The sequence below is a fragment of the Prunus mume genome, linkage group LG3, assembly GCF_029339155.1.
Source record: "Prunus mume cultivar Tortuosa linkage group LG3, ASM2933915v1, whole genome shotgun sequence".
Taxonomy (NCBI): Eukaryota; Viridiplantae; Streptophyta; class Magnoliopsida; order Rosales; family Rosaceae; genus Prunus; species Prunus mume.
The window spans coordinates 13,567,742-13,590,268 of NC_142700.1; the positions used below are offsets into that span (position 1 = coordinate 13,567,742).

Below are 22,527 nucleotides of genomic sequence, written 5' to 3' on the forward strand. Positions count from 1 at the left end.
CAGTGAGTTTCTGCCTCACTAAACTGAATTATCAGAAAGGGAATTGAAGCAAAACAAACAAATAGCATTGTTGGATTTTCACAAGCAAAAATATGATTATTAATAAATATAACCAATTTTGGAAAATATTACAAATGATAATCTTTAAATTAGCAAACCCTAATCGATTATACTCAATGCTGCTACTTGCAAACAAAATTGTTAAATTAAAAAATAATCATAAAAGATGAAAAAACACAATTTCTTACAATGATATGTACATCATCAAATCAGGAGATAAATGCATAAACAGGAATCACACTACAAAACAAATATCCAATCACTACTTGAACCTCTTTCAAGCCGGATTGAGATCGCGTGAAACTTGGCCTTGCCATCTGCATCACAAGCATTAAATGAAAAATACATTAGATGTTTGTATTGAACAAAAATTTGGGAGAAAGCAGTTCCCTCTTCCTAAAAGAGAGGAAAAGTAATTTAACTGACAAAGATATCTCAAATAAGAGGACTTGATCTCCATATTTTTCAATTCTTACTCTCTGAGTTGTATTCATTGTCCCATCTTAATTTCTTGCCTGTATCTCTTTTAGTTCCCTGAACTGAATATACTGGTTCTCTTGCCAAATAGGGTTTTTTTTTTAAATGATGAAATCTGGGAATGCCGACGAAAACTTCTTATCTAAATGATTGTTCAATCCTTTCAACAGAAATCATATGAAGCAACTTTCAGAGTTTTAGTACCTTTTCAAGTCTTTAGAAACTAAAATCTCTTAGCTTTTGTTTATTGTTTACATTACAATCAGTTACACTCGGTATCTGACAAGATTTTTTTTTTTAAAAAAAAAACGAATGGTCAAGCTCGAAAGAGAAAGGTAAAAGACAGCACAGTATGTTTTGATAATTGTGAAAGATTTCAAATTTTGGTATTTTTGTCATTGGAAATAGCTTGAATTGTGAATTGTGAGAAATTAGTCCGGAATACAAAAATTGCCTACCTTCTAAATCAAGATAAATTACTACGTTAAAGAAACAACTTGGCTAACCTTGAGAGCAAAAATCTTGCAAGTGGGCTTATGTTTGCGTTGGATTGAAATTCCTTGTTCTGCTGCTTTTTCTTGTCTTCTGCCTTTGTGTTCTGTGTTTCTTCAGAAGCTGTCTTGCCCTTGGTGAAAATGCGAGCAGCCAGCTCCTGCAGATCTTTCAATGAAGATTCCTTTGAACTATTTGAACTGCAAAGATTTTCTTCTATGAGTCCTATAGACTACATGCCACCATTTTAAGTGGTGAGAAAGATTAGGACCAATATGAAAAAGATAGGATGTGTGAAACCTTGCTAATCGCTGAAGCAATTTGCTGACAAAAACTTCAGAAGATCCCGGCTTCAAGCTCTCCAACTTTGCAAGCGACTTTGCAACTGCACGCACAGCAGACCCTTCTGAATCATCAGCAATTGTCTACATGTACACAAGAAAAAGAAAAGTAAATCACAGGGATTGAAACTATGCGTACAATGAATTCATTTGATATGTATGCATACATCAAGACGTAAAATACAGTAGGTTGAAACTTGAAACCATACACACCAAATCTAAATATTATTGTTTTACTGATGCTAACATAGTTAAAATAACTTGCATCTTAAATGTATGCCTAGAACAAGCAATCTATATCTTCCAAAGTACTCACACATGGACATATAATAGGTGTGCTTTTGCAGCACCAGGCTTCTTTCTAACTAAGAAAAACCCACAATTTTTGGCAACAATGAGTTCCTTAGCAAGAAAAGATAGAGAGAGAGAGAGAAGAAAACAACAACACTGTTTTATGTCTTCAAAAACTTGTATCTGCAGTTCTTGAAGGTTTTTATTTTATTTTATTTATAGACAATTTAGGACGAGTAGAAGAAACTCTAGAGAATCTAACAGAGTGAAATTACAATTTCAAACTAATAGGCAAAGTTACCCCTTGACACCATATGGAAGACAAGAAGTCTACAACTTATCTGGATGCTCACCTCTTTTAAGGAAGGGATAAGCAATATCGATAATGCCGCAGATTGTGCTATAACTTTTGCACTTTCTTCATCATCACTTGCTTGGGATGCTCTTGGAAATACTTTTGGTGCATCAATGTATTCATGAGATTGTCTGAGGGAAAGAGAGTTCCCCCACAAATTAGAAATTTTCAATCCTATCTCACATGTGCATGCATGTGTAGGTGCAGGTGTGTAAAGATTACAAGTACTAGCAACATTTTCCCCAGTAGATATACCTGGAAGAATCAGAGCTATTCGTCATCTGCCCTCTTCTATCGTGCGCATTGTAGTTGATCTTGTTAAGTGCAGACCTATCTTTAGCATTTCCTTTCCTCCCACCTTGAATTGCAGCCTTTGCCTGCATAAACATTGTCAAGAAGCTTCATCAGTGAAACACTCTGGGACTATTGAAGCCAAGAGAACATCAGAATTACGTTTTTATTTTTTTTGTTTTTCTGTTCAATCTAAAAATTCCGGAGAGAAACCAGGAAAATCATATTTAGATACAGAATATGAGAACAAAAAATTTGGGAGATGAAAACCCTAAGAGTAGATCTGATCTGGGAAAACAATGAATTCTACAATTAACTAAAATAGTATTGAAAGGAATAAAATTTTCAAATTTAGGTACAAAATGTAACTGAAGAATATTACATCTGTTTTAAATTGATCTATGGTGATACATGAATGTCAAATCAAATTTTAACAGATCAGCAGCTTTTTGCAATTACTCTGACATGAACTGAATTCTATAATACCTGAAGACATTCACTAGCACTACTGTAATCTGTGGAATTTAATTGACCAATTAGATTAACTGGTATCAATTGAAATATTACATAGAGCAAAAAGCCACCTCTGCAAGATTAATGGCACTGTCTTCAGTCGAAGCAGTTGAAGTTCTCTCTTGAATTCCCAGCCTGGATTTTGGCGTTCGAGGAGAATCAGAATCATCATGTTGACCACGAAAAACAACAGTTCCGCTGGAAGAAGCATCTTCATAAGAAGCGTATGTGCTGCCAGGCTACAAAGCAAAAGGAGGTAGTAAAATAAACAGATATCTCAGTACAAAAAGTTTGAACTCCAATACTTACTATTCTTGTCCTAACTGTACAGATTATTACCAGAGAGTTTTGATCACGAAACTGAGAAGATGACTGAGATCCTTTGGGTGTTCGTATAACAACAGTTCCTGACCCACTCACAGTCAATTCTTCCTGGAAATACACCTCAAATTGCTAAACAATATACAGTAATGTAAAAATGGTGCAAACAATCGTGAACTCCAACTTGGGTCAGTAAATGAAAAATCAGTGTTCAAAAAATCGGCCTAGCCCAGTAAACGCAGACGGAAATCAGGAGTGAAAATTCAGTAATGGCCAACTTCTGAACAAATAGTTGATATTCACACCCCAATATCATCCCACAAACCAAAACCCCAAATCCTAGAAGCATTCACAATTGCACTGGAATACAACAGTCATAGTGCACAAACTGCATCTTTGCCAGGAATGACAGAAACTAGGGACTACTAGGCATGCTTCTACAGAAAACCTTAACTAATTATACAGATAAGAGATCAGTAAAATCACAAACATTGAGGACATCGTTACCTATCTTTTCTCAACTTTGTATAGCCCATTAATTATATGGAAATTTCTACAAGGTCGTAACTGGATGCAAATTGTAACAAATATGTGTGATAGAGAAAAGGATTGGGGGTGGGAGACTTACATCTTCAGGGTTAGACTCCTGGAGTTCATCACCATATGAATCTCTACCATCTTTCAACAAATAATCTTCGCGTGATTCATGAAGTGCATTCCCAGATGCAGAGAACCGTTGGTTACTACTCTCTCTTCCAGGGGTTTCCGGCTTTTTTTCTCTTGCCTGAGGTGGTTTAAGTGTTGCAACACTTCTAACAGTACCTGTACCCTGTGATCCAATGCTGAAATCCCATCCAGCATTTTTCAGAGTCTTACCCTGGTCACTGCAAATTAAAACAAGAGTTAAACCACACAACCAGCAAAGCACCAGTGATCAGCAATTTCTAACCCACCTAGCTCGAACAGTTTCATCTCTTAAATTTCTTGTCACTTTCACGGTATCAGATATCTCCCCTCTAGCTGTAGGACCATTTTTAACGGTGTCATCATCTTCCTTTATATGGTATTTTGGACGCTCTCTGTAAGATAACAAAAGGCAGGGCATCTTAGCTAAACTGTGTAAGAATTAGCATGTATTGCCAAATCAAACCACATTGACAAATGAATGCCAGAAAATTAAACTAAACTGCAAGTTGCAGTGCAGTTATGTATGTTTAAAGTTCTCTTCTGCCTCATATCTGTGGCAGGCATAGACCAGGTGAGCGTCATTGTGCTGCAGATGCTTTCTAGAAAGAAACTTGACATCAAAAGGTGAAAGGCATAACAGCAATATTTGGCACCTTATTCTCTCCATAAGCCTTGGACTCTTTCTAGCAGTCCTGATAAAACGGTGCTTTAGTAGTTCCTTGGCACTTGCACGCTGAGATTAAAGGAAAAAAAGAACAAAAAGAAAATTATAATAATAGAAAACTTGCAGAATTCATTAATCAAGATAGTGGAAGGCCATATTGCCACCTGATTTAATTCACATCAGCATAAATTTGAAATGCAACAAACAGAAATAAAGCAATTCATGCAATATACTGACTCAGGCTAAAGTTTTACAAAAACTGATGCAAGCAATATTTTGGACTCCAAACTAATAGATTACAACCAATATGACTGCCAACTCTCCTTCTCTCTCCCTCATTTTTTCATTGTAATTTTGTGGAAAAGCAATACCTATAAGAACCACAAACACATGACAAGAATCATTTGGAGATCACATTAAACAAGTAATACTGTCCTGAACTTCAACAACCTCTCATTTCCAAATTCCAACAATGTATTATATATTTTTGTAGCTGACGACTGCCTTTAGTATCAATTTAGGCAGGTCATCATGTGGCTAATGGCTATTCTACACTCAGTTTGAAAAGGGGAAAATTCCTGGATTTTCCGATACATCTTGTGGCAACCACGATGATCTATTTTCTGGGTTTGGAAAAGTGTTCCCTTTTCAAGAAAGGGAATCCTATGATATGTTGGGAATCTTTTAACTTTTTAGTTTCTAATGAATTTTCACCTTCAAATCAATTAAATGCAAAACGGCAGTATACAATGGAAAATTGCGTGGGATATTCTGATTGTATAAATACTTACCTCAGCAGGTACCTTCTTTAGACAAAGTGAAACAAATTCTTTCATTGGTCGAGAAAAATGCTCATCCAACTGCACAACAAACACAAAAATGATTCTTTTATATTGTCAGTAATATCTCCATACGGCTAAGAAGCATTTCATTTTTACAAATCATTCAAGATGAATGGATCGGTGTGACATTGGAGTATACTGAAAGAACCTGAGGTGGATTTTCTCGAGGTATAATGAAAAGAACTCTCATCGGGTGAAGATCAGCAAGTGGCGGTTCCCCTTTCGCCATCTCAATAGCAGTGATTCCCAGAGACCAGATATCTGCCTGCATATGCAAAGGGTCCAAGTGAGTGAACAGTCAAGGCTCAGTGTGAGTAAGAATGAGGTCTTCAATAGATACCTTCTCATTGTATCCTTCAGAATTCTGGATTACTTCTGGAGCCATCCAGAATGGTGTTCCTACAAATGTCTGTGATTGTTAAAAAAAAATTAGTGCATTCTAGCTAGCGTACAACATTTAAGATATTTCTTATACGTAATTGGAAACTGACTGATGTAGAACAATCACTAACATTCCATATTATCAAATCATTGTGTATACACAACAAGTAAATTAGGAAACACATGAGCTTCTACCCCACCCCACCCAAAACCACAAAAAAAAAAAAAAAAGAGAAAGAAAAACAACGACAAAAAGGAAATAGCAGGGAAACCCCAATTTACAATAAAGCACTCATTTACCAGTGAGAAAATGGTAAATTTACTAGACATAAGTAAAAAAATGACATACAGTGAGCGCACAGGAACACTATTCTAAGTTCAAGTAAATAAGAACTACAAAAGTGCATACCCTAAGTAGTGATTCATCTGACCTGATCTGATCAACAATAAAGCAAATGAATTCAAGTTAAAACATGTGTTAGGATTTTGGCTCGTCAAATATGTCCTAGTTGGTTTAGGATTGTTTTAGGAAAATTAGAGGTATACCAATTCTTGTCCTAGAGGGATTAGGAAAGAATTTCAGTTTTCCTTATTCAATTCAGGTTTGGATTTCTAGAAGTCTATTAGGATTTGGATAAGTGTAATTTCCTAATCTACTTAGGAATAGGAATCCAATCAGCCTTGGGACATGTAAGCCAACTCTATATCTATAAATAGGGTGTGGCAAGGCTTATTTTAAGGAGAGGAAAAACAGCCAGAGACAGCCAAGAGTTTTGAGATTAGTTCTAGGGTTGCAAAAGTTCTGTAATCTCTATTATTAATCAAAGTGATTTCTCTACCTAGAGAAATCACAACTGGACGTAGGCAAAAGTTCTGCCGAACCAGTATAATTCTTGTGTGTTTCTAAGTGTTTTAATATTTGCTAGTTTAGTCTATTGCCGTCGGTTACATCAAAGAACAAGATCTAGAAGGCGAGTTATTTAACAACATGGTACCTTCCTCCTTGATATCGTCCTTGTAAGTTGTGCAGAAACACCAAAATCTGCCACCTGTTACAAGTCACAAACGTAACTTGGAAGACCAAAGGCTAATAAATTTAACACCACCTTTCAATGCATATCTTACTTCTACTTAGTTAATCCTCTATACAAATTACAGACTTTTTTATCATGAAAATATACCTTAACATCACCATTCTCTGTCAATAAAATATTTGCCGCTGCAAAATTTATAAAGTTGTCATCAAAACAAGAGCTAGAAGAAGCAAGGTGAAACTAATAATACTTACATGAAGCTGAAAAATGAGTAGAAAAAGAAGGCAATTTCAAGCACAGAATACCAAATATTACAAATGATTCTGTCATAAGGAGATATAATTACGTAGAAATTAAGGAGAGAAAACCTTTAATATCTCTGTGAATTTTTCCTTCATTATGTAAATATTCAATTGCATGCAGCAAGTCACGAAGAATACAGGCCATTGACATTTCATCTAGCGGAGGACCTGATTGGAGCTGCATAAACACAATTGTCTGAGCATTCTGGAAGAATGCATGATAGATGCACACACACACAGAGATGTGCATACGTGTGCGTGTGATTTTTAGCACAGTGCATCACCACCACATGTACATAAATATGACATAAAATTTACAGCATTCAATGGACAGCTAAAGCCTAGCAAGTCACTGTTAAGAAACTTCCATCTACTGACACCACAGTGTGTCAAAATTGTTAAGATGACAAAGTACATCTAGAAGGGAACCGCACTTGCATATTCATCAGATTATGATAAGTGACAAGAAATAACTTCTTGCAATTAGAGAGAGAAAATACAGCAACAGAATCTCCATCTTAAGAATAAAATATTTGAAAGTGTACTTTCCAAACCTATACTTCAAACATAAAACACAAATATACATGATACATTGGTATATTAGTTACAAAGACAACAGATATAAGATTTTCGAGTCAAGCTTAAGCGAATGAGCGAAGCTGGACCTAACTCTAGCTATCTCGTAATAAATATGAGCTGAACATTCTGAAGCTCAGGCTTCACTTGTTACTTCAACAAGTTGAGATCGGCCTGAATTTTTTTTTTTAAAAATGAGCCAAGATTGAATGAGCCAAAGACGAGCTAAGCTCACTATGAATTTGAGCTGAACTGAGCCGATTTACAGACCTACAAGCAAGCTGTGATGCCATGTTAATATCTTCGTTAATGACAACTTTCCATTATAAATAAACACCAACTCCAAAGAGAATTTATTAACAACTAATTACATAGCAACCAAAATCCCATCATTTTGTAGAGGAACTATGATGCTTATAGAAGGGAAACATAAAAGAGAGAGATCCACAAGCCTTTATGTGAAAGCAGTTACATTGAACACACTGACTTTGTATAAACAACAGAAGTAACATACTAGGTCAGCAACAGAGCCACCGGCCATGTACTCCATTATTATCCATAGTTTTGTCTGGTTGAGATAGGAACCATAGTACTCTGTAATATAAGGAGATCGACATTGTGACAAAACTGAAATTTCCTGGAACACATATAAGCTAAATCAGCATTCTAATCTTTGGCTAATCATAATGACAATATACTAGCTATCAAGAATATAAGGTAGTACCTTCTGAATGTCCTCAATCTCATCCTCTCTGCAGAAAACAACAAGTAAAAGAAAACTTAAGATTAGTTGCACGGCTTGATGAAAATCGAATAGATAGGAGAAGCAAACTCTATGCTCCAAGGAGATTGATTAGTAATAACCACGCAGAAAAATTATGTTTCTCTTATAAATAAATAAATAAACCACAAGCAAAGCAATGAAATAAACCAAGTAATTAATGAGGGCCATTAGCATGAACACAGGCAGAATGACTTCATTTAATTAAGTTAGTAATTAAGCAGCAGTGACCATTTACAAATGTACAGTCATGCATGACAATGCAGCATTCAGAAGGTTGGTGATATGAAAATCCAGTGTTCAGTAAAATGGTCCCAGAATGCTAATTCATTAATTCACACTACATGACCAAATGTCACATCATGGGCAACTTAATATCTAAGTAAATACACTCCCAAGTCACAACTGAGTCAGGCAGTTTCAAGTGCTCAGGCTATAACCACTTGGTCTTCATGTAACAAAAGAATTAACTTTCTTTTTTTTTAAGTTCAAATCAACATTCCTTTTTGCCTTCACTAATAATATATTTATTAACACAACGCTGGGAAGTTTTGGGTGCTTTATGTAATTTTTTAGTTTATCATGTCTTCAAATTTTACCCACTAAAAGTAATGAAGGAAGAAAGAAAAGCTACTATTATGGCAATAGACTGGAATTCGTCCCATGTAGTTCAAGACAACAAACATAGAACATTGAAAAGCAGAGGACAAAACATCACATATGAATAGATTCAAATCCATATACTTACGACTCTTCCAAATCGATTACTTTTATTGCAACTTCTTTATTAAGCTCCTTATCAAACCTGCAAGTCAGAAAAGGGATCAGAGGTCACCATCTCTATATGCAATCAATCTCTGAAGTATGCTGAACCCACCCCAACCACAATGACAAAACAAATTAAAGTAAACTTTGCATACTATAAACAACTTTTCACCATATTCAATCAGGATACATATATCGAATAACCAGGGTATATATAAGACAATTATGTATATTGTGCACAACCATGTGCTAGCATCTGACAGGGCCACAGTGTGAAACAAGTAATAGCAGAAATCCAGTGTAAATTACATGTACAGATTTTGGGCATAAAACTTTTAAGTGCCTTCTGCAAGTCAGTTATAATAAGCATAAGTTGTTCAATTAGACACATGAAAACACTAAACAAGTCATCTTAAGAAGGGAAGGAGATAACAAAATGCATGGTAACTCAGAATTCCAGAAAGCATTCAGGCAAAGTTACACATTGTGCATCTTTAAACTGGAACTTACCCTTTATACACATCGCCGAAGGATCCTCTTCCAATCAGCTCCAATTGACTAAATCTTGATCCTGCAGCCTCTGCCAAACCTGCTACATCAGCCATATCCATGCGGAAGTTGCTTTCCCCTTGCCCGCTTAGCCAGTAAAATAAAGGTCACTAAACAACACTACAGTGAAGGTTCATAAACTCTAGCCAAATATCTCCAACTTCTTCCAGCACCCACTTCCAATTCACAACCCCAAATTCACCCAAAATGAATTTTTATGTATCCAAATATTGGCTTCAAATACCAAATCTGAAACTGCATTAGAAAACACTAAACTAATCAGCCCATGTAAATGAAACAAATAAACACATGAACCCAAATTTACCACAATTAACGGACCAATTTTAAAAAAAAATTGATAACAAAAATAAATGAAAATGAAAAAGCGCAATGCAGTGCAAGGTCTTGGACTCAAAGCAAAGAATTTGAATTTGGTGTAATTTCCTAACACTTGTTAGGTAGAGTGGGATTCGCCATAGTGACATCCCAACATAATTGCACATTATAGGACACCCATAAAAAAATTCCGATACATGAAAGCGAAATAAAAACAACCCACAAGTGGCTTCAACCAGGGGTCGATGAATTTCGTCCAAATTTCAAATCTATATGTAATTTTTCACAGAAAGATTGAGATTTGAGACTTACCCTTAAGACAAAATGCGATTTTGATATGTATTGGTATGCATGAGAAGCTAATGTCTGCGGATTGGAGCCATGGATCTCTTTCCTTCCTATCTTTATCGCGCGCGCTCTCTCTCCCTCCCTCTGCACAGAGGCTTTGGGAGCTTCAAAGGAATCGAAGAGAAAGTGTGGGTTTTTTGTTTTTATTTTTTATTATCTTTTCTTAAATAATTGAGTTACAATTTCATAGTCTTTTACCTTCTCTTCTCTGTAATTTTCATTCGTGGGTTTGAGCCGGTTCTTGGAAACAACCCGCCAACCAACGCAAAGAAAGCTAGCGGCTTCGCAATATACGGACCGAGAGAATACGTATACCGTATTCTTATACACAGTACAACATTCGGTCATAACAAATATTTTCATTGAAAATTTTAATTTATTTTCATGCAAAGAAAAAAACTTAATTTAATTTTTTTTCTTATAGTTTAGGAGCACCTGAGTACTATGTGTATCATATTGAATAATAGTACATATATACGTTAATACTGTGCATATAGTAATTTGTTTTTTAAAAAATGTTCATTTTCTGTATAATAGAGAAGTGTACATAAGATATGAGTATATGTATATTAGTAGATACATAAATATATTTATTATATACATATATATATGGTATTCGTTTGTGAGACGGCAAATGTTTATGTTGTTTTGTTAGATTGTGAATTTAGGCTGCATACTTAGATAAGAATGAACGTGGTTAATTTTCTCAACTGGCAGTATAAAACCATAAGCATCTTATATTGGCAAGCATATGCTTAAGTTGTCATACTCTGAATTTGGACTACATATTTACTACATATTTAGATAATAATTAACATAATTAATTGTCTAGGTTGACAATTTAAAAACATAAACATTGACATGAAGAATACTTTAGAAATGTCAATTTGTCACATGAAAAAGAGAAAATTAAGACAATTTACAATTTGTCACATTTTAACAAATTAAGAGAGTTGCCATCTTGAATTTTCAAAATCCACAATTTATCACCTATATCCGACATGGTCCAACTGTTCATCTAAAAAATGGTATGTCCATTGCACATGACCCCTTTTAAGGGGTATTTTGCACTCTTGAAGTCTCAAATCTCAAATGAAGTGATAAATTCATATTCAATTGATGTATAAGTTCAAATGAGATTTCTAAAGTTTTTTCCAAAAGGTAGCAGCTTTTAAACAATTAAAACAAACTCAGCCGCATAAATAGGCTTAGTTAAGTTGGCTAGCGCAGATGCTTTACCCACTTTGCATCCGAGTTCGAATCCCCCAACCTCAGCCACTTGTCATCTATCTTCACACCCACACCCAACCCCATACGTATGACATTTTTCTCTCCCACTGCCCCTCCCCAAACCCCATTCCACCCTCAACTCACCAGCCCCACAAAACCCACCCTTGTCCTGTCCCTAACCCGACCTGCCTAAGTCATTGAAACTATAGCAATACTATATATTGTCATGTTTCTTATATTCCAAGTCAAGTACCTTGCATAATTGCATTGCAAAAAGAAAGATGAGGGAGGGAGGGAGGGAGGGAGGGTTAGGGATATAGGGGTGGGTTTCGTGGGAGTTGTGGTTGGGCAGGTTTGGACATTATGGCTAGTTGTGCATGAGCTAGTGTGGGATAGGGCCGATGAGAAAAGGAAAATGCAGTGGTGAAGTCATGGAGATGATTGTATGAAATCGGTGTCTTACATATTCATGATCATATACTATTCACATGATGTAGTAAATATGAGACACTCGTTTCATACAACAAATGTTTGAAAAAAATTCTGGTTTGTCGGCGGACTCACTCCTAAATTGCCACATCTCTATTTCCCTAGCCAAGATATATATTTAAGAGCATTTACAATGGACTCATTAAACCACCTCCTTAGACAAATTTTAGGGAGGAATTGTAAAAATACAACTTCAACCATGCTCCCTATCCACCTCTTAAAATAGGGAGACCTCTAGGAGCTCCTAAATCCGAGGAGAGAGAGAGGACTCCTAGTGGCTCCCTATAATTTAATACTACTTTATTTAATGATTATTTCAAACATTTATTTAATGCTAACTTTTTTTTATTTTATTTTTTAATAGAGATTGACCAATCAAAAAAGAGTTATATTATTTATGACTCCCTAAACTAGAGAGCAGTGGCGGACTGCAGGCGCAAGGAGGTGCACCTGCACCTCCGGTCGTCGGAAAACTCCATAGAAGCTGATGAAGTTGCACCTCTGCTCATGCACGGAAGGTGTTCAATGAAATGTGCAAATGAAGGGATGTTGTGCTGATGTGCTGTGTGCAACGTGCGACTTCTCTTTTTAAAAAAACTGCCTGCCAAAACGACGTCATTTTGGACCAGGCGCTGCTTTTTAAAAAAATAAAACCTAGCCATTCGTGGGCCATTCGTGGATAAGAGTTTAAAGAAAACAAATCTGGGCATTCGTGGCCCATTTGTTTATGGTCATGGATAAGCCAATTTAAATAAGGGTTTTCTTTTTAAAAAAAGATTAAAAAAGGGGAAACTGCTGGGCATTCGTGGGCTTCTATTCTAAGGGGCTTATATAATCTTACCTAGGTTTTAATTGAAACTTCTCTTATTCAATTGGGTTTTGGAAATTCCTTATTTAAGTGGGATTGAAAATTCTCTTTATAAAAAACCAATTTAACATCACTCAAAGTGTGTGTGCATCACAAGAGTCCTGTGTTTTTTTTTCTTCTTGAGTACGCTAATACAAAGTAAGTCGGATGCATATTTTTTATTTTTTATTTTTTTGTGGAGCTTTTAGCTTTTAAGAATTGCACCTCCGTTGAAAAATTCCTGGATCCGCCGCTGCTAGAGAGCATGATTGAAGTTTAAATTTTATAGAGAGCCCCTAAAATAACTTTTATATGTTTTTAGCTAAAATTTAACTAAAAATTAGAGAGCATAATTGTGGATGCTCTAATAGCTATGATCTCTATCATATCATACAACACAAAATTCTGTCTTGTTTATTTAATGAACATTTGTTTGTGAGTCTTTATAAAGACACCTGCTTAATTAATGTAATAAGCACTAAAACAGTGGCCTTATAACTAATTAACACGATCTGGCTAGCCCGACCAGAAAGAGACATTTATATCATAATCCCAAGCATTAATGCACAAGTTGCTCTTATCAATTGACGCATCCATTTTTAGCCCATCAAATAAGACAATTTGTCGGCATGAAAAAGTTGCACACGAAATTGCAGTTCCAGCTAAAACCCACGAAATTGTCATTAGTCTTAATTGGCATTATATATATATATATATATATATTTTTTTTTTTCTTTTACCAACGAGAGAGAGAGAGAGAGAGAGAGAGAGAGAGAGAGAGAGGGACAGAGGAGGTCTTGAGCAGATCAAGGCGGTCGCTTAGGGTCTTCAAATTGGGAGGGCTACCAACGTCTATATATGCATGCATATGTTTATAAATTTGTATATTAATATTATGTTAGACCCGTCATCCAAGTATTGTGAAGAAAAAATATCCCTATTATTCACCGTAAAATTAAAACGGAGAAATTCGATAAACGGCCCATTATTATCTAAACTCATAGCTTAAGTCAATTAAGCTGGTTGAATGACAAATTTTAATATAAAAAAGTTAACCTAGTTGAATAAGGTAAGAAATAAAATACAAGGATGATTTATTTTAAAGTTCCTATAGCTAAGCATATATCAGTTGAGTTGAGGTTTCGACAAAAGAAAAAAAAAACAAGCAATTGAAGAAAGATTGAATGGCTTAGCTATGTTATTCATTGAAAAAGACATGGTAGAAAATTTTGATTATGTAAAGTTAATTGATACTTTTGCATCCAAAATTGTAAGATGAGTGATATTTAAGTGATGTTTTGATGCATTTTATAAAATTGTTATGTGAATTACATATTGTTTGTTTATTTTTCAAGTTACAATTGTGACTTTGAGTTCATATAATTTTTAAAAAAATAATCGAAAAAAAATCACATAAATATATACAAATGGTAGAAATGCCACATTTTGGTGATTCGCCTTGTGCTCCAAAACATTAGGACCGCCGCTGGAGAGAGGGAGGGTTTTGAACTGGACATAATACATTTTTTAATCATATATTTTTGGACCAAATTGAGGGCGACATATAATTCTTTTGCTTATGGTTTTGGGTTTCCTCTCGTTTTGTTTGGTGCTGATGAGGACCCATGTCCTTATAATTATTTTGTTCTTAGTACATGTATACTGTGCCTCCTGCTAGCTAGTTGATGATGAAAGATCACCACCTTCTGCTGTTTATAGCTAACTAGGAGATCATCATACGTATAAGCTTTTGAGGTAAGAAACCTAACAACAGGCAAAACATGCACACCCATCTTAGGCTTGAAATGTACTGATCGTAGACCGGAGGAGGGGCTTATTTTGGTCCCACAATATACACTGCTATATATTTATATATAGTATTAATGTTATAAGATAATGTCCTTCTATCATACATGCTACTTTGTCCAATTTTAATTTTTTGGGGTCAAAGTTTGAAATGGGAAGAGAGGAGGTGTTATTGAGGTTCGAACATAAGATTAGTCTTAGATCCGTTTAACAAATAATTTTCAACTATGAAGACAACCCTTATGCAAGGCCAGCCATGGGCCTGGGAAATTAAATTTCAGCGCTGGCCCTCCAAAAAGATAATAGGTTCATTATTAATTACATGTTGTCAACCATAAAATAGTTTGTATTTGTTATTTTAGTTCAATTAAGCTATTATATTTTAATAACAAAGAAAATACACGTGTAGAATTTTATTTTCTTGTTAAACTATGATTACATACAAAGAAAAATTAAGTGTCTTATTTTAATTTCTGGCCCCGAACCACTCAAAAGTCAAGATTGACATTGACCTTATGGGACGAAATTGAAAAATGAGTGTGCCAAAACTCAACTCCTCATTAAAGTTGGGCAGTTGACTAGTGGATGTTGAAGTAGTAGTTTCTCATGTAGCACGAAACGCCATAATATTTTTCTTTGTTTTTTGGTATTAATTGTGTTGAAGGTCAACAAAAAGAAATCTCATATAAACTAAACTCAACACAAATCTTCAAATAAAAGACAGCCCATAAAAGCAGGGAAACCTCATAAGATTTTATTTTTCCAAGCATTTATTATGTATAGTACATGTGTCATTTTCATAAGTCTTAAGTCAGATGAGTTTTTTTTTGTTGTTGAAAAATTCAATGATTGCATTCATAATTCAGCCAAAAAAATCCACTAGTCACAAAGAGCCAATACAATTAGCCACAAAAGAGTCATTACAATAACGGAGTTGTTTAATATCAAAATTAAGACAATCTGATATGTCTCCACTAAGTTAGATGAGTTTAATTGTGCGAATATATATAGATTTTAATTAGGGTGGAAACATTAAATTTCATAAATGGTTTAATAGACAATCAAATCTAAATCATCGTGCTTTAATCTAATGGTTGAAACACATAAATCTTAGTCAAAGGTTTCATTAGACTATGATTCCTATATTTTGATAATTTGACATATTATGTTGTTGGACTATTAAAAAAATCATGTGGAGAGCATACTATTCTAATATGTATGGAGCTTATTAGCATGGATCCCCTTTGTACTATTCACCAAAAGAGAGTGCATGCGAGTCCAATCATAGATTTCGTTATTTTCAGGACATCAATAAAAGATTTTCCTTACGAAAATCAACGAAATCAGAAATCATTTAAGTAGGGGCCGACTTTGACTTTTGAGTGGTCTATGGGCATAAATTAAAATGAGGCCTTTTTCCTTAATTATAGTTTAACAAGAAACAAAATTTATTTTGCACATGTATGTATTTTCTTTTTCGCTTAATTATGGTAATTCTATCAAAATAAATAACAAAGAACATGAATCATAAAACATAAAAAACCATTGACTTGGTTTTTTTAATATTTTTTTTATAGGACAAGTGATAATCTAAACTACAGGAGAGAGGATTTCTCATACACACACAAAACCAAGATACCATGGGGGTTTGAACCTCAGACCTCTAGTCTGCAAATCAAAGTCTTTTTCCACAGGGCTAGACCCCATTGACAACCATCAATTTATTGAGAACAAAAAAAGTCATCAAACTAGAAGAACTAAACATTTTCTTGAAGAGTAGACACGGGCTTAGCCAAGTTAGTTAGGGCAGATATGCCTCCCACTTTGCACCCTAGTTCGAATCACCCTTTCGTAGTTTAGATTAATTTAAAGTAGAATATCGTTTGTATAAAATAAAATAAAAAACATTTTCTTGAAAGTGTTTGATTTTGGATCTTTATTGTTACAAAACAAAAATAATAATTTTTTAATGTTTAATTGTAAATGTAGGTCCTTGTATTATAAATTTTGTTAAATGATTGTTATTTGGACCTTGTATTTTAAAACTCTCAAGAAATAAATGGGCTTGAACAATTATAATATATATAGATTAAAAAAAATGGTTAATTATTTTATTAGTCTATGAACGTAGACCCGATTTGTATTTGAGTTTCTCAATTTTCAAAAAAATTTCATGGTCCTTCAACTTTACTTTCGTAAGGACAAATGGTCTTGTTGTTAATTTTGTTAACTTTTATATTAAATACAGGGGCAAAATGGTACTTTTATATTAAATTGATTAAAATATGAATAAAACATTAAAATCAAACTCTCTATCTCTCTCTCTCTCCCCCCCTCTATCCCGATTTCTACTCCCCCAAACTTGATTTTTTTTGTTGGTTTTTTATTTGATTTTCTTTTATTGTTATTTTAAAGATTTTTTTTTTGTTTTAATATAAATATACCATTTTGCCCCTACATTTAACAGAAAAAGTTAATAAAATTGACGACAAGACTATTTGTCATAACGAAAGTGAAGTTAAAGGACCACGGAAACGATTTTGAAAATTGAGGGGCTCAAATGCAAATCGGGTATAAGTTTAGGGACTAATAAAACGATTAACCCTAAAAAAAAATTGGGGCTATCTTGATCTAAGGCTCTAAGCGTCGCCCTCGAGACCAGGTCTAAGATGGCCCTGCATTTAACCATCAGACTATAAACAACAAATAAACGAACACAAATATTCTTGATAAACAACAAAACATTTGTGATGATAATCAAATGGTCAAACAATTTTTGTTGATTTTGTTGCAGAAATAATTAGTAAATAGGAATATAACAAATTAGATGATTCGGTTCATTGAACCACAAAAGGAAATTCATGCTATTAAGCTTCTTGTGGTACTGTATTCGTATATAAAACTATCATACTTTTCCCCTTAGTTTGAATAAAGTGCATGCCAATAAGCTTTAAAACATTGAAAACGATTGACTTTAGGAAATGCAGTGTATCGTTTTGATTATTGTTAATGAAAAAACAATGGACCGCAAATGGAAGGCGTCGGGGATTGGGGGTTAGGTTTAGAACAAAACAAAGAATTCCAGAGGGATTTAGTAGCGGGCCCCACAAAAGATACAGTCGTGGGTTTTGAAGCGGGCCCTGGGCCGGCCAATGCGGAGCAGAGTGAGCCCAACGTTTCTGATTGATGTATCAATTTTGTTATTTTCGGCAGAGGCCAAGACCACGCGCCTAGTTTCACACGCACCCTTGGCTCGGCACCCACAATCCTTCTGTTTGTCATTGTCCGTCTGCTCCATTGAGCGTGCCTTATGGGAGGAGGATGTCGTAGGTACAAGAAGCAAGCACACCTTGCAATCCGTGCGCTTTCTTTTTTTCATTTTTAAGGTTGATTTTTGTTTTTGTTATTTGAATTTTTTTGGGTTTTTCTCTTTACAAACATACTCGACAAACAGGATCGATCAAAACTTCAGATGTAATGGTGAATGCTCTTAATTACGGATCACTGAAGTTACAAGTCTTTTTATTGTTTTTGGATTTCTTAAGCTCTATAAAAATGAATTTTTGAGAGCAAGGACGGATCCAGAATTTCAAAATAGAGTGTGCTAGATGTACCGTACGAGTGAGCTGTTAAATTTTGAGGTATGTTAAGCCTTAAAACTCTATAACAAATAAACAAAAAAATTCATTTGGGTTATAGCTGAGGTTAGACACTACTCACGTACTTAGTTGAAAGCTAAGTTGCGTGAGTGTGGAGAAAAACTTTCCTGATATTTATGAATGCAATGCACGTTTCTATCTATCTCATTTCTCACTCAACTAATCAAATGAGCATGCATACGTACATTTACACACTAAAGTTTTTCTGGTGAGTGTGGCCCATTCATTCAAAGGTTTACTCAGTATGTTGAATGTATTAGGTCAGAGGGAGAAGAAGCCAACCTAACCTTGTATATGAAAGAGAGCACACACAGTGCTCTCACTGTTGTACTTTTTACTCCAGTTGTTGCCTCAAGATTGTCATGAATGCCAAGGCTGACTACTTGGGCTAAAAACAAAAGAAGCACATAGTATATGGAGAAATATAAGGTTGCTAATCAAATGGAATCAAATCAAGTCAAGTCAAATCATGCCCAAAATTACTGTTGGGTTCAAGAACAAGAATTCCTCTTTCAAAGTACTACTTGAAGGGATTCAAAGCATTAAGCAATTAATGTAGGAGCTACTATAAAACTGATTAGAAGAGTTGAAGCTTAGCAGTGCATCAGCTATGGATAGAGATAGAGAAGTAAGGTAGAAAAAGAAGAAAGACTGATGGTCTAAATTGGAGAGAGATAGAAAGACAAAGATATATGGACTCAGGAGCAACAGATAAGAGCAAATAAGTTGTGGGGATGATGGAGAGATAAATGATGATATGAACTCATTGTTGGAAAAACAATTATCAATGACTGATTAAAACAATTATATAAACAGAATTTATAACAATCTGGAGATATGAACAATAAATAAAACTGACTTGAATTTGAGATAGAGGATTTGATGCAATGTCCTAAAGATAATTTCACCCCTTCTCTGCTTGAAGTTCTACCAACTATCGTATTCTAAGCCCTAGCACTACTTAGAATCGCGCGTTGTTTGCTTTCCTCTCAATATGAAATGCTTGTAGAATGCTTTTTGTTGAACGTATGAGGCCTTATTTGATTTAAATAAACTTAAACCTTATCAAGAGTCACTTTAATAAAACTAATCCGAATTAATAAAATTATTAATTCAAACCAAAATAATTTTAAATCTGAAAGTGCAAGGCGGCCCATCTTTTTGACTATTAAATATTATATATTTTTATATAATATTCAAAGCAAATTGATTTTGAAGCCCAAATCTTGGAACTCTTTCTACTTTCTATCAATGTGGGACAAAGGTTCTTGAATTTAATTCAAACCTCCAACACTCATGAGCAACATACAAGAGAAGAGAGAAGCTGTTGGGATGATGGCCCTTCATGAGGCCTTAGAAGCTTCTACTTAGGATATACGTAATTTCATTGTTTTGTCACACAATATTTTTTTTTTATCAACAAAAGAAGAAATTTCCTTCAACAAATAAGCACAACTTGTTAGCTCTTGATCATATCAATCCTCTATTTTTTTTTAAAAAAATATTAACAATAGAGAAAAAGATTGAAACTCGAAACTCCAAAGTACCAAAACACCAATGGTTTGTTTACTAATTAGGAATTAGAATTCTCATCAGGAATTGAATTCCACATAGGAATGATTCTTGCATTTATTTCACATCAATGAATTAAAAAGTAAGCGGGACCCACACAAAATTAGGAATTGAATTTCTAATTTTGGAGGAATTCAATTCTTGTGGTATTCTAATTCCTGGATAACTAACCCATTAAAAATTCATCTTCTTTACCCATTATATCCTCACTCGATTTTAAAAATTACAAATTTGTCATCTATTTTAACCCAACAACGAGGACATTTTAGTAATTAGTACCACTCATATCCCAATTCCATATGATTTAGTAAACAACTACGATAGGAATCCGAAATCTAATTCACATCAATCCATATGATTTAGTAAACAACTTCAATAGGAATCCAAAATCTAATTCTCCTCAGTTTAACTCATCTTTAATTCAGTTCATACTCAATTCAATTACTCATAATCCGTATGGATTAGTAAACTGCTATAAATTGATTTTTAGTCTCAAATCTAATTTTTGAGTAATGAAACTCCTTTTATTTTTTTTTTTCTGAAGGAATATTTGGGTAAGTAACCTAAAAACAAAAGTATGCATCAGCAAAAACTTTCCAAGTATATAAAAATGTGTAATATTTTGGGTATTATCAAATTTCGTGCGCGCACACCAGCCCGCAATTCGTGCGTTTCGCTTTTTATGTGAAACGATACACACACTCACTGCCATGGCACGTGAGCACGTGACACCTTAATTTCCATTATTCTTTCTCTCAACTTTCGTTAATTACTATTTTTCGATGTACAACTCTGCAAAGCACAAGCCGACCACCCTATCAAAATTTCCACAGGGCCACCGTTTTGTGTGAAAGACAATATTACCCATGCCATGCCCTCTCTTTCATTCTACAAATATTCTTAAAACTCTATTATTTGAGTTGGTTGCAACATTCATTTTGTCAAAAACTAGTTTGGATTTTCTAGTGTTTAAATTGGATTACAATGTTGATCATAATAAAATTGGATTACATTTGAGTCTGAGCAAATTAAAAAAATAAAATTGTTGGAGTTTACTGTTTGTGAATTGAAGAACGTCAATGGGTTCATAGCTCAGTAATAAAAGTATTTAGTTGCAGATCTGTGGTCTCAAATTCGAACATGAATCACACTTCTCTCCACCTTTCAAATTTTGAACAAATAAAAATAATTGAAGGGGCAAATTTGACGTTTTGATCACCTTAGTCATGAAGTTAGGTGAGGCAAGCAGTGCGAGGGGAGTGCTCAAATGGTATAAGCCATTTGGATACTCATGACCGTACAATATTTAATTATGATTAGACTAGGTGTTTTGTCCTTGCAAACTGACATAACAACAATATCATATTGTCTTAAAATATTAATCCAAATCTAACCATCAGTATCCACCTTATCACCTTTGACTGGTAAAGATTCCGTGCCATCCCAATTGTTTTAGTTATCTTTCATCTTTGATATTCGAGAATTATTGAGCTCAAATGGGTAACTTTGGCAAGAAATAGGTTTCTTATAGTTGGATTGACGTGCATCCACCCAGTCCTCTCATTTCTTTACAATTAAGTTTGAGAATGTAATAATTGTTTAACATAATATCTGTATTTTCGTTTTAGAAGGTCCGAGTCTGAATTTCCAATTTATATTAACGTTACGTTTGTTTAGCTTTTAACATATATGAGATGAATAATGTTTTAAAGTACAAGCAATGGTGTAAAGAGAGTTTGAAATTGAGATCTTTAGACTTTTTTTCATTCGGCTAGACCCGTTGACATGAGATGAATGATAGTAGCAATATATAGTACGGTTATTTAAAACTTTTTTAAAGTCCAATGATTATTTAAGAACTAAGAAATACTTGCTATGTACCACAATTCAACAAGCAAGCGATGAGGGGAGAAAAATATTGGTGGGTTGTCCTTTTTATGTCCAAATGCATTGCTAACTGTCAAACTCCAGCTTCAAAGCACAATTAGGAGCCGAATGTTGGTGAAAGAAAATGAAACTTTTCCCAAACACAAAGTTCAATTCTACTATTCAGCATTCAATTTTTCCCGATATTTGCTGCTTAATCAGTGGCTTAAAGTGGAATTGCATGGAAGCAAAACCATTTATGATGTCTGTTTACCACTCAAAAAAATTAACTTTTTGAAATATTTTTAGCAAAGGGTTTGTACTAAATAATTTTTCTTGCTTTTTATTTTTTGTTGTTGTCGTCTATTGTGCAATTAATTTCAACACCACTGTTAATGGTGCAATCATAGGCCTATAATTTTGACATAATACAAGGAAAGCAAGATATGATGCTGAAATGTAGTTGGCTAAAACAGCATCATCTAACAGTAAAAAGATTATTAGGACCAAAGGCAAAGCAAAACCCCCCAGAAAAATTATAAATTAAAGGAACAGAAAAATGGGTTGTTGGGGAGCTCAGCAGTTTGACTGGCTCATTCATCCAGAGGGTTAAACAGCATCAGCATGCATGGTAAATATTATGCCAAATTCA

General features: G+C 34.4%; 1 protein-coding gene across 2 annotated transcripts; it reads right to left on the reverse strand.

Moving 5' to 3' along the window:
- Window positions 1-67: 67 nt before the first annotated feature.
- On the reverse strand, window positions 68-10,571 carry LOC103326058 (Protein kinase superfamily protein). 2 transcript variants are annotated; one of them, XM_089048516.1, is made up of 21 exons: window positions 10,371-10,571; window positions 9,684-9,977; window positions 9,157-9,213; window positions 8,352-8,379; window positions 8,142-8,264; window positions 7,118-7,229; window positions 6,897-6,934; window positions 6,711-6,764; window positions 5,675-5,743; window positions 5,483-5,599; window positions 5,284-5,352; window positions 4,482-4,561; window positions 4,095-4,220; window positions 3,770-4,025; window positions 3,160-3,252; window positions 2,892-3,059; window positions 2,272-2,393; window positions 2,015-2,147; window positions 1,330-1,454; window positions 1,044-1,229; window positions 68-377 (listed from the first exon to the last, which is right to left on the reverse strand). In XM_089048516.1, exons 2-21 carry the CDS (start codon window positions 9,782-9,784, stop codon window positions 338-340), a joined length of 2,097 nt encoding a protein of 698 aa, XP_088904642.1. In that variant the 5' UTR covers window positions 9,785-9,977; window positions 10,371-10,571; the 3' UTR covers window positions 68-337. The 2 variants fall into 2 exon arrangements, with proteins under 2 accessions (XP_088904642.1, XP_088904641.1); XM_089048515.1 differs by having other exon boundaries at window positions 3,160-3,273.
- Between the last annotated feature and the right edge of the window lie 11,956 nt (window positions 10,572-22,527).